At 42.0% G+C, this 17,943-nt stretch overlaps 4 protein-coding genes across 4 annotated transcripts; 2 read left to right on the top strand and 2 right to left on the bottom strand.

Annotated features, from left to right (window-relative positions):
* psmb9a (proteasome 20S subunit beta 9a) lies at nucleotides 1-4,571 on the bottom strand. The gene is made up of 6 exons (XM_024395871.2): nucleotides 4,106-4,571; nucleotides 3,812-3,879; nucleotides 3,561-3,692; nucleotides 3,230-3,359; nucleotides 576-717; nucleotides 1-426 (listed from the first exon to the last, which is right to left on the bottom strand). The coding sequence occupies exons 1-6, from the start codon at nucleotides 4,157-4,159 to the stop codon at nucleotides 299-301; spliced, it is 654 nt and encodes a 217-aa protein (XP_024251639.1). The 5' UTR covers nucleotides 4,160-4,571; the 3' UTR covers nucleotides 1-298.
* A 693-nt stretch (nucleotides 4,572-5,264) lies between these two features.
* Nucleotides 5,265-8,577, bottom strand: LOC112229810 (proteasome subunit beta type-6-B like protein). Its single transcript, XM_024395875.2, has 6 exons — nucleotides 8,442-8,577; nucleotides 7,848-7,918; nucleotides 6,765-6,896; nucleotides 6,225-6,354; nucleotides 5,988-6,132; nucleotides 5,265-5,689 (listed from the first exon to the last, which is right to left on the bottom strand). Exons 1-6 carry the CDS (start codon nucleotides 8,472-8,474, stop codon nucleotides 5,562-5,564), a joined length of 639 nt encoding a protein of 212 aa, XP_024251643.1. The 5' UTR covers nucleotides 8,475-8,577; the 3' UTR covers nucleotides 5,265-5,561.
* psmb13a (proteasome 20S subunit beta 13a) lies at nucleotides 8,572-12,458 on the top strand. Its single transcript, XM_024395872.2, has 8 exons — nucleotides 8,572-8,712; nucleotides 9,045-9,138; nucleotides 9,351-9,448; nucleotides 9,636-9,776; nucleotides 11,232-11,347; nucleotides 11,494-11,552; nucleotides 11,761-11,912; nucleotides 12,050-12,458. The coding sequence occupies exons 1-8, from the start codon at nucleotides 8,651-8,653 to the stop codon at nucleotides 12,159-12,161; spliced, it is 834 nt and encodes a 277-aa protein (XP_024251640.1). The 5' UTR covers nucleotides 8,572-8,650; the 3' UTR covers nucleotides 12,162-12,458.
* Nucleotides 12,459-13,328: 870 nt separating this feature from the next.
* psmb8a (proteasome 20S subunit beta 8A) lies at nucleotides 13,329-16,615 on the top strand. The gene is made up of 6 exons (XM_024395874.2): nucleotides 13,329-13,727; nucleotides 13,929-14,070; nucleotides 14,438-14,549; nucleotides 14,979-15,108; nucleotides 15,658-15,862; nucleotides 16,166-16,615. The coding sequence occupies exons 1-6, from the start codon at nucleotides 13,602-13,604 to the stop codon at nucleotides 16,252-16,254; spliced, it is 804 nt and encodes a 267-aa protein (XP_024251642.1). The 5' UTR covers nucleotides 13,329-13,601; the 3' UTR covers nucleotides 16,255-16,615.
* The last annotated feature ends 1,328 nt before the right edge of the window (nucleotides 16,616-17,943 follow it).

Below are 17,943 nucleotides of genomic sequence, written 5' to 3'. Positions count from 1 at the left end.
CATGGGAAAGTTGAATTTACTTGTGAATCACCCAAAAACACAGTCCAGCTTCAGGTCCCTGGCTACCCAAAATAAAATCAGTGTCTTCAACAGAGGGCATAACAATTATGAATAATTTTGAAAATGGCATGTGTAGTGAGAATATTTGACATTGTGCCAGCATGATTCATACCCCTATCCAAACATTCTATATCCTGTGTGGATTTAATAGTATTGTTTGTTCGTAAGGTGGCCATATGTCCACTCACTGTTTCATAACTACGACAACTTCAGTGTTACTGTTTCCACAAGCCAGTTTTCACTGATCATAAAATGTGGGCAACTCGTTGCCCAGGATGCATTTCTCCTCTGCACCTTTTTCATCAATAGTGACAAGGTAGGCCACACCTCCGCTGGAACCATCTCGACTCATGGCCAATGAAAGTGCTGAGAGAGGAGAGGTGAAGAAAGAGAGCGAGTGAGAGCATATTATTGACAAATGACACATCTTAACAGCTTCTAATTCATGCTGTTTAGGTCATAACTGGACATCAACACATTTATTTTATTTTAAAAGTACACTTTTGGTCACTCACTGTTGACAACAAACTGTTGGCAGTCCTCTTTGCTCATGGCCTTCCGGTACTCTGCATCAACAAACCCATAGACGTAGGAGCTTCCGGAGCCGCCGACCGCAAAGGGTTGTCTGGACAACAGGCCATTCAGGGTCACATACACCTGGGAGGGGTCAATGAGAGGGGAATGCTTGAGCACAGCAACCTAGCAAACTCTGAAAAAGTTCAATATTATGCAGACTAGTGAACAACTGTGAGTTTGAGGCAGCTGAGTTTGATTCTGTAATTGTACTCATGGTACATTTTGTTGAGCAAACACTCAACACTATTTAACAAAAAAATGTATATTTAAAATGACCTCTTCTAAGCTTCAGGGATTAGTTAAACTGTTCCAGATGCAAGAACATTTCCTGAAAGGGACACAAAAATCAATTAATACAGATTGGACTAGTGTTTATAGATGTGCATTTCTATTTAATCAGCCTGTTACTACCAACCCTTAGTCAACTTTTGGAACTAATTGTATTTGACCAGATACAATGCTATTTTACAGCAAACAAATTGGCAACAGACTTTCAGTACACTTATAGGGAAGGACATTCAACAAGCACAACACCTACACAAATGACTGATGATTGGCAGAACAGAAATGTATGATAAAAAGATTGTGGGAGCTGTTTTGCTAGACTTCAGTGCAGCTTTTGACATTATCGATCATAGTTTACTGCTGGATAAACGTATGCGTTCTGGCTTTACACCCCCTGCTATATTGTGGATAAAGAGTTACCTGTCTTTAAAAAATATATATATATTTTACTTTTATTTAACTAGGCAAGTCAGTTAAGAAGAAATTCTTATTTTTAATGACAGCCTAGGAACAGTGGGTTAACTGGTCTAGGAACAGTGGATTAACTGGTCTAGGAACAGTGGGTTAACTGCCTTGTTCAGGGGCCAAACAACAGATTTTTACATTGTCAGCTCAGGGATTTGATCTTGCAACTGTCTGGTTCCTAGTCCAAAGCTTTAACCACAAGGCTACCTGCCACCACAGAGGGTGTTCTTTAATGGAAGCTTCTCCAACGTAATCCAGCTGTTTAGGCCCCATACTTTAAAAAAAAACTTTACTAACGACATGCCTCTGTCTTTGAGTAAAGCAAGTGTGTCTATGTATGCGGATGACTCAACCCTATACACATCAGCTACTAAAGTGACTGAAATGATCGCAACACTTAACAAAGAGCTGAAGTTAGTTTCAGAATGGGTGGCAACGAATAAGTCAGTCCTAAATATTTCAAAAACATACAGCATTGAATTTGGGACAAATCATTTTGGGACAAAACCTCAACTAAATCTTATAATGAATAATGTGGAAATTGGGGCCTCCCGGGTGGCGCAGTGGTCTAGGGCTGTGCCACCAGAGACCCTGGGTTTGAGCCCAGGCTCCATCGCAGCCGGTCGCGACCGGGAGGCCCATGGGGCAGTGCACAATTGGCCCACCGTCGTCCGGGTTAGGGAGGGCTTGGCCGGCAGGGATATCCTTGTCTCATCATGCACTAGCGACTCCTGTGGCGGGCCGGGTGCAGTGCACACTGACCAGGTCGCTAGGTCTACGGTACGGTGCTTCATCTGACACATTGGTGCGGCTGGCTTCCAGGTTGGATGCACGCTGTGTTAAGCTTGGTTGGGTTGTGTTTCGGAGGACACATGACTCTCCCAAGTCCATGAGGGAGTTATAGCGATGAGACAAGACAGTAACTACCAGCAATTGGATACCACAAAATTGGGGAGAAAAAGGGGGTGTAAAAAAAAATAATAATGAGCAAGTTGAGATGAGTAAACTGTAATGGTCAAAATGTATTGATACAACAGTAGCTAAGATGGGGAGAAGTCTGTCCATAATAAAGTGCCATTTTAACAACATTATCAACAAGGCAGGTCCTACAGGCCCTAGTTTTGTCGCACCTGGATTATTGTTCAGTAGTGTGGTCAGGTGCCAAAAAGAGGGACAAAGGAAAATGACAATTGGCTCAGAACAGGGCAGCACGGCTGGCCCTTAAAAGTACACGGGGAGCTCACATTAATAATATGCATGTCAATCTCTCATGGCTCAAAGTGGAAGAGAGATTGACTTCATCACTACTTGTTTTTGTAAGGAGTGTTGACAAGCTGAATGCGCCGAGCTGTCTGTTTAAACTACTAGCACACAGCTCAGACACCCATGCGTACCTCATAAGACATGCCACCAGAGGTGGCATCCCCAAGTGCCACTCAAGTGCCACTCTCTTCACAATCCCCAAGTCTATGGGAGGCGGACAGTACTACATAGAGTATTGAGTACATGGAACTCTATTCCACATCAGGTAACTGATGCAAGCAGTAGAATCAGATAAAAAAATATACAAAAATAATACACTTTATGGAACAGCGGGGAGTGTGAAGAGACACGCACAGGTACAGGCACACGCACACAGACGCTAACTCACGCACTCTACACACATGTACACTGTAATACTTTACATTTTGTATTGTAGATATGTAGTGGTGTAAAAATGTTATATGATGTACTGTTTTATGTTTTGTTTTATGTGTGATGTAAGTGCCTTAATGTGTTTGGACCCCAGAAAGAGTAGCTGCTGGATCCCTAATAAATACAAAATACCAATGTAATGACTAACCTGTCCCCCTCCTTTCTTGTCCCACCCGGCAACAATGAGATGTGCTGACAGCTCTTCTTTGTACTTGTACGAGATGTTTTTCACCAGAGTGGCAGCTGAACGAACTTGAGGATCCTCTCCAACCTCAATGCTGAGTTCAAGAGGTCACAAGTCACAGCTCAATAGCAGAATTCTTTAACTGCGACTATATAAGCAACCCCCCATGAGAACACGTGAAAATGCACAGTGTCTGTCTAGAAAACCTTTTCCGTACATTTAACTCAACCAAATGTGTTACACAGAGCACTAGAGTTTTGCCAACCACAATACATAGACATGCAGTGGGTAATACCTGTGCACATCCAGCTGGTAGTTGACCATCTCAGCAATGGTCTGGGCGTCTGCAGCCGAGCCTGACAGGGCGCAGTAGATCTTGTCATGGAGGAGAGAGAGCTTGTTCATCACCCGGTTCACCACAGTCTCCCTATGAGGGAAGGAGGGAAGAGGGGGGATGGGTGGAGGGAAAACTGAGGTTTGAGGGAGGACTTTTTTTAATGGTCATAGTAAATGATTGTCTCTCTAAGACTTGGAACAGCGACTTACCCAGCAGACACTCGAGAGTCAGAGCCCAGCACCACACCTCCATCAAACTCAATAGCAATGATGGTGGTCTGAAAGCAAAGCACAGACACAATTTTGATTAAGTGCATAATTAAATGACTCAATTGAATGACTCAACATAGTTACGTTCACTTTGACATGAACCAATAGACTGTGTTTATACGTTAATAAAAAATTAACAAAAACAGAAATACACACCCCAAGATTTTACAATGAGAACACTTCTCTCGGCTAACATCAATTCCTGGTCCAAACATGTCATTAAATGATACTCACCCCAGTTTTGACTTCTTCGGAAAGCCACCCTGGCTCTGATGATTCATCTAACATTATTAAAGCACTTTAGTTTTGTGGCTGGTCGCGCTGATACCTGTGCAGTGAGCACGGTGTGTGAGAAGCCTATTGATTCAACGCGAAATGAAAAGAAAAGAAAAAGAAAACGCCAAACGACGCCTCATTTAGGACTTACACGAATGATTACTATTCAACTGTACTGTTGTATTAGGAATCAACTCAAATCAACCGTCATTCATTTCTGTCTCGTCCACCATTTTCTGGCATAAACTGAAAATGAAAGTTACATTGTCAGTCACAGACCGGCAGGTGAGAGGCTGATATAATTTCTCAATAAACGTTTTAGTTTTTGGGTTTGGCTCTGTACTCCAACAATTTGGATTTGAAATGATACAATGACTACGAGGTTAAAGTGTAGACTGTCAGCTTTCATTCGAGGGTGTTTTCATCCATAGCGGATGAACCGTATAGAAATTACAACACTTTTTGTACATAGTCCCCCATTTTAGGGGAGCAGAAGTATTGGGACAAATTCACTCATATGTGTATTAAAGTATTAAAAAGTGAAGTATTTGGGCTCATATGTATAGCACGCAATGACGACATCAAGCATGTGACTCTAAACGTGTTGGATGCATTTTCTGTTTGTTCCGGATGTGTTTCAGAATATTTTGTGCCCAATAGAAATGAATGGTAAATAATGTATTGTGCCATTTGGGAGTCACTTTCATTGTACATAAGAATTGAATGTTTTTAAACATTCTACATTCATGTGGACATGAACATGATTACGGGTGAATCGTGAATAATGATGAGTGAGAAAGTGCCAACCTCCCCTGTTATTGTAATGGTGAGGGATTAGCATATCTTGGGGGTATGCTATTTGTGCACTCATCATGCACTTTCTCACTCATCATATAAAAGTTTTAAGTTGTACCAATATGTACTAATTGTAATGATTTGTATGTTGCTGTCTTGTAAATACCTAGGTTTAGATACAGACAGTATAATATTGACTAATTATCTATTGCTAATGATGCCTCAAATTAAATAGGAGGTATTCCCTCAGCAATAGCCTACTCAATTATAGTGGGGTCTGTCAGATTTACATATTTATAATCAAACACACTTACATGCTGTGTACACATATTATTTCTTAAGATTTTATTGATTCCACCCAGAGGTCATTAAGTAAACAAAATATAATGCACATAAACAACATGAACACAGTGTAGATTATGAAACACATAGGCAGAACCAGAGAAGATTTTCACATTGGTCTCTTGGAAATCATGATTGTTTTTCAATCCGCAGTCCCAAAACTGATGTGAATAGTCAGGCATATGAACACCAAGTTCTGCATGTATGGACAACCGTGAATGATTGAGTGAAGATTCATTTCACAGAGTGTTACTGATTGGTTGATTGTAGTGTCACTCTACTCATCGTGGAACTTGGGTAGCTTGTCTCCAGGGATGACCACATGCTCCACCCCCTCCTCGGTGATCACTACCAGGTGTGCTACGCCTCCGCTGACATTGTCTCTGCCCATAGCTAGGGCCAGAGCTAGGTGGGGTGAACAGGAGAAAAATAAAGGGGAGGAAAGAGAGGAAAATAGATCAGAAAGCAGGTAGAGATGGGTATGAGACCATATCTGTCCACTTTTTCAGGAACAGCTCTCTTGTGTTCCAGTGCCAATAATCCCATAGCAAACCCATCCTACAATCACTCTCCTGTCCCACAGGAAGATGTTTTCAATAAAATAAAATGTCTTATCTGGCGTCTTTTATCCAATATGAAAACAGTGCCATTCTAATAAAACAATGAAGCCTAATGAGATTCTACAGGAAAAATCTACTTTTACCATTTGTAGCAAACTGCAGGCACTCCTCTCTGCTCATGTCAGGTTTGTATTTGGCGTCGGCGTAACCGTAGATGTACGTGCTCCCTGATCCTCCGATGGTGAACGGCTGACTGAGTAACATACCGCCCAAGGCCACCGTGTAAACCTAGAGGTGAAATAACGGTTAGAAATTGTGTGTGTGTGTTCTATTCTATCGTGCTCTATTCTATCTCTGTTTGTTACGCCCCATGGCATCACCTGTGGCCCTTTCTTCCTGTCCCAGCCTGCAGTGATGAAGCCGGCCTGCAGCTCCTCCTTGTTGTTGTAGCACAGCTCCTTCAACACGGACGCTGCTGCCTTCACCAGAGGAGGGGACTCCATCTGAATACTTATCACACAGGATAGACACAGAGAAGACATGTCATCATTCAGGATCAGATTTATTCCACAGTTTGTTTCTACGTCTTTCGTAGTTCAAGAGGCAGTAGCCTAGTGGTTAAGAGGTTTGGGCCAGTAACCAAAAAGTTGCTGGTTCGAATCCCTGAGCTGACTAGGTGAAAACAAATCTGCCGTTGAGCAAGGCACTTAACCCTAATTGCTTTCTGGAAAAGAGCTTCTGGTAAATGTAGGCTGCACATTACTACTAAGACCAGATCTAAAATGGAGGTGTCCCTATTGCTGACAATAATACAAATCAATCACACATCAATCAAGCTTCATTAGCTGGATATCAACACTCATGAGCTATGTTGAACCAGACAAGGACAGAGACAGGGAAAGGGACAGGGTAGTCCATACCTGTGAAAGGAGATCTGGAACTTGGCAGCCTTGGTGACGGCTTGAGCGTCTGCCAGGGAGCCGGCGATGCAGCAGAATATCCTGTCATGAACCTGGATCAGCTTGTTGATGGTCTTAGAGGACACGTAGTATCTGTGGGTGAAGTGGAGATAGAGACACATTAGATAGAGACTCCTGGAGACACATTAGATAGAGACTCCTGGAGACACATTAGATAGAGACTCCTGGAGACACATTAGATAGACTCCTGGAGACACATTAGATAGAGACTCCTGGAGACACATTAGATAGAGACTCCTGGAGACACATTAGATAGAGACTCCTGGAGACACATTAGATAGAGACTCCTGGAGACACATTAGATAGACTCCTGGAGAAACATTAGATAGAGACTCCTGGAGACACATTAGATAGAGACTCCTGAAGACACATTAGATAGAGACTCCTGGAGACACATTAGATAGAGACTCCTGGAGACACATTAGATAGAGACTCCTGGAGACACATTAGATAGAGACTCCTGGAGACACATTAGATAGAGACTCCTGGAGACACATTAGATAGAGACTCCTGGAGACACATTAGATAGAGACTCCTGGAGACACATTAGATAGAGACTCCTGGAGACACATTAGATAGAGACTCCTGGAGACACATTAGATAGACTCCTGGAGACTCTCTGGAGACACATTAGATAGAGACTCCTGGAGACACATTAGATAGACTCCTGGAGACACATTAGATAGAGACTCCTGGAGACACATTAGATAGACTCCTGGAGACACATTAGATAGAGACTCCTGGAGACACATTAGATAGAGACTCCTGGAGACACATTAGATAGAGACTCCTGGAGACACATTAGATAGAGACTCCTGGAGACACATTAGATAGAGACTCCTGGAGACACATTAGATAGAGACTCCTGGTGACAATGTATATATTGCTGTAAGTTATGGCTGATTTATTTAAAATGTTGCGTGTCACAGACTTGTATTTGATCATAAAGGCGTATAGAGGAAAGGAGGGGCAAGATGATTAATTTAGTTCCAGGTGTTAATAGGTGTTGAAGATCCTCCTTACCCTCCGATGGACGCCCTGGAATCTGAGCCAATGATAACCCCTCCATTGAACGTCACCGCCAAGATGGTGGTCTGTAGGAGATTTTAAAAATCATAAATAAATGAATAATCAGTTAGATGGGGAGAGCATACAATTACAATATGACATATAATAATATATTTATGACATATTTATAATATATGATTTAAGGTTAGTTTTCCTTATGATCAAGTTTACAGTCAATGGATAAACTATGGTTGGGATTTGGGGAGGCTAAACTGATCCTAGATCAGTGGTAAAGTGTAGGTTAATTTCTACCCTGAGCTTGAGTTGCAGATGAATGACTCGAAAACGAAAGTAAATTCAGCACTTTGTTCGTCGGAAAATATTAAATAAGTCTATTATTATCAGGTTAAATGCATAAACGTTTTCCTTGAAGGTTCAGCTTTAGGCTACTGAGATGAATTAATGACAAAATCAACAAGGCAACCTAGAATAAACACCCTCAGTGTAAATTCGGCTACGTCCGTCCCAAAATGCACTGTTAATCGCAGCTTCAATTTATGAAAATGTATAAAATTATCATGTACAAAATATGAAAAACAATTCACTTACGCCTGTGCTAACTCCTTTGATTTGAGAGTCCATAAAGTCTATTTCCAGTATTTCCCGAACACCGATGAAAAATACGGATAAAACTGCGTCCCTCAGTCACATATGGTCACAACATGTCAAGAAAATAGCGACCTCTTCAGGGACTTGAAATGCGCGATTGTAGTGAAGTCAAAATCTAAGCACTGAGTGCAAAATAAAGTTCTTCAGGTATGGCGCTATCAAATGTTGTCGAAACACCTGCATCGGGATTTAATTTTGAGAACGTCTCCAGGTATGATTTCCCTTTTTATCTTTAAGGATAATAGCATTTCGTATTTTTTGGGGTAAATAGTGAACTTCGTAATTATTTCTCTCTTCTCATACCAAGCCTATATCAAAAGTGAAAGTAACGTATCTTGTATAATCGTGTAAATATTCTTTCTAAAAAGACCCGCAAGTCTACATAATTGTAAAGGTTGAATTGGATTCTTTGTGTTAATCAGCTGATTGTAAATGTATTGATCTGGTCATCATTTAGATAAGGCTTTTCTTAGTAAGAATTTGTGGTACACTATTGGTATTGTGTTAAAGTGTGTTTGATTAGTCTATATCTTTATCAAATAGAAATGTTGCTCTGGAGGGTCTGCTTGAGGGAGGACATACCAAGGCACCTAAGCCTATGAAGACAGGGACCACCATAGCTGGAGTAGTGTGCAAGGTGAGAGCAATGTCCGCTGATAAAGGGCAGGCGTCTCTAATAAGTGGAAGACTCCATATAGTGGGAGTATGTCAGTACATTTTATATAGTGATATATTATTATGATCCTTGCCTGTCTTTATGTGACTTTAAAAAAAATACAATAATGATGGAAATGAATTGTGTGTACTGATAGTAAAAATGGAGTTTTCTTTGTGTCCTTGTTTGTGCAGGATGGAGTGGTTCTGGGAGCAGACACGCGGGCCACCTCAGGTGAAGTGGTGGCTGATAAGATGTGTGCCAAGATCCACTACATCTCCCCCAATATGTAGTGAGTAGGCCTACACCTGTTTAAGGGATAGTCCGCGTGTGACATGTTTAGAATGGAATTGATTGTCATGTGTGGAAGAGAGAAGTGAAAGAGTAGTGAACAAATGTAGGCTGTCACTTTCATTTGAGATATCCATGCCCACACATCCCTTGTTCTCCTGTCCTCTCCTGCCTACTCCCTCTCTCAGCTGCTGTGGTGCAGGAACTGCAGCGGATACAGAGAAGACCACCGACCTGCTCTCCTCCAACCTCACCATCTTTTCTATGAACAGTGGCAGGAACCCACGTGTCGTGATGGCAGTAAACATATTACAGGACATGCTATTCAGGTGTGTGTGTGTGTGTGTGTATCTTTTACACTCTCCATTACAGCAGTGCTTCCCAACTCCAGTTCTAGTGTAAACCCCAACAGTACACATTTTTGTTGAAGCCCCAGAGAAACACACCTCATTCAACTTGACAAGGGGTTGATGATTAGTAGAATCAGGTGTGTTTGTCCGGAGCCACAACAGAAATGTGTACTGTTGGGGGTACTCAAGAAACGGAGTTGAGAACCACTGCATTAGAACAACTGCAATCTGCAGTTCAAAATACGAAAAAGCGGGCACCCAGCCACTGATTTGGTAAACAGCTAGGGGATGGGGCTGCAGAAATGTTACCACTCTCAAATTCATCGACAGAGCTATGGATGTTAGGATTGACCATCCATGAGATCAAAATTATATATATTTTTACTACCATGTCCTAGATTCAGTCAGCATTAACCCACGATAACCAACAATCACATAGCATATAATTAAGGAATAAGTCCCAGGGGGTGTGTTATATGGCCAATATACCCCGGCTAAGGGCTGTTCTTATGTACGACACAACATGGAGTGCCTGGATACAGCCCTTAGTCGTGGTACAGTATATTGGCCATATACCACCAACCCCCAAGGCGCCTTATTGCTATTATACACTGGTTACCAACATGATTAGAGCTGTAAAAAAAAATGTTTTGTCATACCCGTGGTATACGATATACCACGGCTGTCAGGCAATCGACATTCAGGGCTCGAACCACCCAGTTTATAATTGTTTTTATTCAGGCGATGTCAGAAGTGTAACTGCGTTGGAGCTGTCAAATCGGTGAGCAGCTGCTCGTGTGGTCAAATTGAAAATCAAAAAACAAAATAATAAGGATTTTTATCAGCCTAATCAAGGTGTAGAATAGATTACATCACACATTCCAGTGTTCGAACACGACTGCATGGTATTTCTACTAATGCATCCTCTGGCAATGTCTGTGATATGTACAGTATAACGCCCAGCGCCGCTTCTGGGTTTGCTCCAATGCAGTTACACCTCTGACATCGCCTAAACAAAAACAATGATATGCTATGCAGTTGTCGGTTATTGCGAGTTAAAGCTGAACTGGTTGAATTTAGGCCCATGTTTTGAGGCTATACAGTGTTTATTTAGAATTACATTGTTTATAAACATTTGAGTAAAAAAGTATTCTATTTTGGGTTCTGATACAGGTACGACAGTTTAACTAAGCTCATGAGGCATTTATAAGTGATATTCTTCAAGAATCAACAGGTACAATATCATTGATTTAAAAGTCCAAAAATGGATGTAGCAAATGCAGATGGCTCCTTTAAACATCACATTCTGTTGAAATAACTCTCCTCATCCACCACTATAGCCGCTCCAATGTAACCGCCTTTCATGTCAGATAGGTTTGATTCAAAAGAGTCATTCTTGTTTGTTCATAATGTATCTCATATGTGTATGTTTAGGTACCGGGGCCAGATAGGTGCCAGTCTAATCCTCGGAGGGGTGGACTGCACCGGTAATCACCTCTACACAGTGGGGCCCTATGGGAGCATAGACAAAGTGCCATACCTTGCAATGGGTGAGGGACTGCTACTGTGTCAAGCATACATAAGCATACATCCATATACTGTTATTGTGTGGGCCATTATTAGTTGATTAATCGACTAGTCATGAATCATCTATAAATAATGACATTTAATTGATTCCTATTTGTGTTTTGTGTAGGGTCTGGTGACTTGGCCGCTCTGGGGATTCTGGAGGATAGATTCAAACCTAATATGGAGGTGAGTGACTTTTCCTTAGGCGGGCTAGGGGTTGTCATGCATGTAGTTCATATGCCATCACATCGATAGACTTCAAGTCTCAAGAGTTAAGTCATTGGACTCACCATAAATAAGGCATCAGGTTTGTTTACATTAAGCTGGATGTATTACAGACCTAACTCCCCCATTCCAATCCCTTCACTCACTCCTCATCCCTATGCCCTTCTAGTTAGAAGAGGCTAAGGAGTTGGTCCGGGATGCCATCCACTCTGGCATCATGAGTGACCTGGGCTCAGGCAACAACATAGATATCTGTGTCATCACTAAACAGGGGGTGGACTACATCAGGCCGTACCAGGAGTCAGAGTACAAAGACAAGAGGTAAATGGTGTCACCATCCTCAGACTCTGCTTCAACGATTATTCTAAACAGCATATTTGAGAATTTTTTGTTGTTGTTGACAGAACAGTGATTAATTTCTATCTTATCTTCTCTTTATCTCTCTTTCTCTTACTCAGGCAGAGAAGATACAAGTATCGCCCAGGTACAACGTCTATTTTGACAGAGAAAATAGTCCCTCTGGAGCTGGAGGTAGTGCAGGAGACAGTCCAGCGGATGGATACCGCCTGAACGTGACCACTAAGAAACGACAAAGTTACAGCCACACATAGGCTTATCACAATATTCAGACATAAAATCAGTGAATACAAAACACCTAATAATGACAAGATGTGACTGCTAGGTGACACTACAATGCAAAGCCATAAAAAACCATTGTCACATAAAAGATCTTAGTTCAATGAACTGTAGTCACCAATACATTTTGAACAGGTATAGCAGGTCTAGGCTATAGCTGTGTCTATAGGCACTGGGTGAAATATTGGAAAGTGATTGATTGAATAAAAAGTCTACATTATGTTTCATGAATACGTGTTTGAGTTTTCCCTCCTCACTTTTAGCTTTCCACTTTCCTTATAGCAGTTTCAGCTCACAGAATCTTAATGTTAAAAATATATATATATTTCCACGGTGCACCAATGAAGAAATGCCTGCTATTACAATCCAGGGGATTTAGATATTTCAAATGTAATACAGCATAACATTTATACGGAACAAAAATATAAACGCAACATGCAACAATTTCAATGATTTTGCTGAGTTACAGTTCATGTAAGGAAATCAGTCAATTGAAATACATGCATTAGGCCCTAATCTATAGATTTCACATGACTGGGCAGGGGCGCAGCCATGGGTGGGAAACTGCTCAGGTGGACATTCCTGCAGTCAGAGTGCCAATTGCACGCTCCCTCAAAACTTGAGACATCTGTAGCATTGTGTTGTGTGACAAAACTGCACATTTTAGAGGGACTATTATTGTCCCCAGCACAAGGTCCACCTGTGTAATGATCATGCTGTTTAATCAGCTTCTTGATATCACACACTTGTCAGATGGATGGATTATCTTGACAAAATATAAAATGCTCACTAACAGGGATGTAAACAAATTTGTGCATAACATTTGAGAGAAATAATAAGCTTTTTTGTGCATATGGAACATTTCTGGTATCTTTAATTTCAGCCCATGAAACATGGGACGAGCACTTTACATGTTGTATTTATATTGTTGTTCATTGTAGTACTCTCCCTGTGACTCTTTGTGAGTGATTCCTTCAGCACGGTAAACCTCTACCAGGTAAGTCTTCATATTTACTGGTGACGACCCACAAATGATGCTCTGCGATTGGCCAAATGTGTGATACGTTTTCAGTCAGTTTACTGTATATTGTTGTGAAAAATCACGTCAAAACTTAATGACTATTCACAGTTGTTTATCCGTATGATTAGGGGTGGTTAGGCTATTGTCTAATAATACTCGGAATGAGTACGCATATTATAAGCAACAGTTGGGTTACTTTTTCGATTAGGAATGAAAATGTATATTAAAAACCCTTTCGGTTTCGTTTGGATTCGGAAATATATTTCCTTGACGCGTCAGAGCGAAGTCAAGCTGTATTTTCGCTTTCAAATTTTATTAAGATACAGTACATTCTTATATTTGATTTAATCATTATGGCACTTTTCGACGTAAGTGGTTATAAATCGCACGCGGGACTTCGTGGGCAGATTCTTGGAACAGGAGTAGGGCATCTTGTTGACCGACCGAATCAAGAATTTGCTGTCCCAGTTGGAGTGGATGTGAGTATTTTACGCGTCTTTCAATCTGCAGTTCGTTTCTGTTTCTTCTGTGACAATGATATGGTGATCTAATGTGTCCTATGTGAAGTGAACTATACCTTACTAAAGCATGGTTCAATGGAAACTCACACTTCACCTCAAGCACACTTTTACGCACGCACAAACATACGCGCGCACGTATGTTGCGCTCTTTCTCTCCAGCCTTCAGGGTTCCTGAAGTCATGCAGCCGTGAAGGTGCTGTGTCCATTGATCTGAACCACGGAACAACTACACTGGCTTTCAAATTTCGCCATGGCGTCATTGTGGCTGTGGACTCCAGGGCCTCAGCTGGCAGCTACATTGGTAAACATCACATTCCATAGGGATTCGTTTTTAGTCTCGTTTCTCTCATACACTTGTGTTCACCCGAGAATACAGTGCCAATACACAGTAAGAAACTAGTAATAGCATTCTACTGTTACTACTATAACTGCCTACTGTATTGTGAGTACTAAAACATCTACAAGTGGTAATTGTAAGATCATCCATTTTGATCTGATTTACCTTGAAAAGTTGATGTGATCAGTCTTGAGTCCATTAGATTTTTGTTCCAGCCGCAGTCGTAGACACATCCGACACGTCAGATGCAGAATGGATCTCGGAGATCTATAACCAAACATAAAGCAATCATTCTCTAACCCCTTTCCCATGCATTTGTCTTTCCCTGCAGCGTCGAAGGAGGCTAACAAGGTGATAGAGATCAACCCTTACCTGCTGGGGACCATGTCTGGTAGTGCTGCTGACTGCCAGTACTGGGAGAGACTGCTGGCTAAGGAGTGCAGGTCTGTTAGAGCTTGTCTCTGTTGGATTGAGTCCCGCTATACAGTTACATGGTGTTGATATCACAATCATTGATGCCTGTCTGTTAGGCTTATGCACAAGGGGAGGGCCAGTGAGGGTTGGTTGAAGAGAAAATGTACCAATCAATGTAATTTCCATACACTCAAAACAAATGCATGGGAAATAAAGTAAGCACCGCATAACCATATTAATATCAACCAGTAACTCTGTAGTTACCATCTACTTAACGTGTTGGCCATAATGCTTATCTAGACTAGCCCTCTCCTGTATCGGTGTTAATGATATGCTTCCAAGCCACACTAATGCCTTCATGTCTCTGGGGTGTTCAAATGTATCTGGAAGTAAACCAGTGTTTTAGCACTCTGACTGCCTTGTCTCATACAGTGACTGACCATCTCTTTGTGTCTCAGGCTGTACAAACTGAGGAACAAGCAGAGGATCTCAGTGTCTGCAGCCTCCAAGCTGCTGTGTAACATGATGCTGGGATACAGAGGCATGGGCCTCTCCATGGGCAGCATGATCGTTGGCTGGGACAACAAGGTACAGGGTGGTTGTGTGTTTGTGTGTGCCTGTGGTATGTGTGTGCCTGTGGTATGTGTGTGTCTGTGGTATGTGTGTGTCTGTGGTATGTGTGTGTCTGTGGTATGTGTGTGCCTGTGGTATGTGTGTGTCTGTGGTATGTGTGTGCCTGTGGTATGTGTGTGCCTGTGGTATGTGTGTGCCTGTGGTATGTGTGTGCCTGTGGTATGTGTGTGCCTGTGGTATGTGTGTGCCTGTGGTATGTGTGTACCTGTGGTATGTGTGTGCCTGTGGTATGTGTGTGTCTGTGGTATGTGTGTGCCTGTGGTATGTGTGTGCCTGTGGTATGTGTGTGCCTGTGGTATGTGTGTGCCTGTGGTATGTGTGTGCCTGTGGTATGTGTGTGTCTGTGGTATGTGTGTGTCTGCGTGTGTGTGTTTATTTGAAATCCTTATTTAATAGATGACATTTTCATCCTGATGCTACCCAAAGATGTTTGAGTAGCATTGGAGTGTCTCCAGTTGACATGTCTGTTGATGAGTATTGATTTATTTGTGTCTTGCTGTCCAGGGCCCTGGTTTGTACTACGTGGATGACAACGCCACACGTCTCTCTGGTCGTATGTTCTCTACTGGTTGTGGTAGCAGCTATGCGTACGGAGTGATGGACAGCGGCTACCGCGAGGACATGACGGTAGAGGAGGCGTACGAGCTGGGCCGCCGTGGCATCACCCACGCCACGCACAGAGACGCCTACTCTGGAGGAGTGGTCAACCGTGAGTGACCTTGTTCGGAACCTATACTCATTCTATAACGATTCATTTGACATGAATTGACTAAGTCAGTTCCTGTGAGACCATGTGAAGCATAGATAGGTGCAGGATTGAGTTTGCTGTATGTTGAGATATTGTTTGTTTGTTGTAATTCCATTCAAGAGGTTAGATCTAAATATGCAATTATAATCTAATCTCATAGGGATTTATCCATATTAAAAAGTAGTCATATGCTGAATCCATAGGAAAATAAAATGTAAACAATACTTTTAAAATTAATTTATGTGTGTCTGTGTTTGTGTCCAGTGTACCACATGCAGGAGGACGGCTGGATAAAGGTGTGTAAGGAGGACGTATCCGAACTGATCCACCGCTATAGGAAGGGCATGTTCTGATCCCAGATCAGTTTCTACACCCACACAGACACACTGTGTTCTCTATCAACTGATCCCAGCACTGCTCCAAATAAAGACCGTTTTCAAACTGCATCCTCTGGATTGTTTAACCTAAAGGTCTTACATGCAGTCACAACTTGCTGCAACTGTTACCATTCCTATTCAAATGTACAGTATGATAATCTACCAGTTATGTACCAGTCCTATTCAAATGTACAGTATGATAATCTACCAGTTATGTACCAGTCCCAGTCATTGGAAAATGTTTGTAGGATTGTTTAATAGTATACTACAAACCTTGATTTGAATTTTCTCTGTAAAGTCTGTTGAGACTTGTGAAATACACTTGACAACTTTGTGACTTGAAGCGTTTTAGTCAAATGTTTTAGCCTACTAAACAGTCGAATAACATAACCGACAGTTGGAAGAAGTAAAATTCAGAGTCCTTATCGTTTTGTCGAGCGTATCTGCTTCCAACAAACTGTTTCCTGAAACAGAAATACATGTCCCAAACCAGTCGGATGTGTTTGCCCAGGTATCTTTTGGTTGGCATAATTCTGTAAATGTCCACCTCAGTATAGGAGTTCACTGTACAAATTAAATTAAACAACCAAAATGTTTGTGATATCAGAGGAAGTTTTAAATGAATGCAATGAATTTGCCATAAAACCTGAAGAAGCCTATTTCTCCCATACATATTATGTTCATTTTCTCAAAAGAGAATTTACATCCCTTACAGAAACTACATTCCATAAAATAGTCTACCAACATTGATATAATCTGTTGCCAGGCAGGATTCTGTGCAATAGGTCTTGGTGAATACCAGATGATACATTTTAGCCCTAGAGGGCAGAAGTACTACTACAGCTTCTCTGTTCTCCCTGGCAGTTGATCAGTAAATCCACTGCTCAAAAAAATAAAGGGAACACTTAAACAACACAATGTAACTCCAAGTCAATCACACTTCTGTGAAATCAAACTGTCCACTTAGGAAGCAACACTGAATGACAATAAATTGCACATGCTGTTGTGCAAATGGAATAGATAACAGGTGGAAATTATAGGCAATTAGCAAGACACCCCCAATAAAGGAGTGGTTCTGCAGGTGGTGACCACAGACCACTTCTCAGTTCCTATGCTTCCTGGCTGATGTTTTGGTCACTTTTGAATGCTGGCGGTGCTTTCACTCTAGTGGTAGCATGAGACGGAGTCTACAACCCACACAAGTGGCTCAGGTAGTGCAGCTCATCCAGGATAGCACATCAATGCGAGATGTGGCAAGAAGGTTTGCTGTGTCTGTCAGCGTAGTGTTCAGAGTATGGAGGCGCTACCAGGAGACAGGCCAGTACATCAGGAGACGTGGAGGAGGCTGTAGGAGGGCAACAACCCAGCAGCAGGACCGCTACCTCCTCCTTTGTGCAAGGAGGAGCAGGAGGAGCACTGCCAGAGCCCTGCAAAATGACCTTCAGCAGGCCACAAATGTGCATGTGTCTGCTCAAACGGTCAGAAACAGACTCCATGAGGGTGGTATGAGGGCCCGACGTCCACAGGTGGGGGTTGTGCTTACAGCCCAACACCGTGCAGGATGTTTGGCATTTGCCAGAGAACACCAAGATTGGCAAATTCGCCACTGGCGCCCTGTGCTCTTCACAGATGAAAGCAGGTTCACACTGAGCACATGTGACAGAC

Source organism: Oncorhynchus tshawytscha, linkage group LG31 (assembly GCF_018296145.1).
Source record: "Oncorhynchus tshawytscha isolate Ot180627B linkage group LG31, Otsh_v2.0, whole genome shotgun sequence".
NCBI lineage: Eukaryota > Metazoa > Chordata > Actinopteri > Salmoniformes > Salmonidae > Oncorhynchus > Oncorhynchus tshawytscha.
Note: the sequence above shows the minus strand (reverse complement) of the source record. Positions and strands in the feature narration are given on the sequence as shown.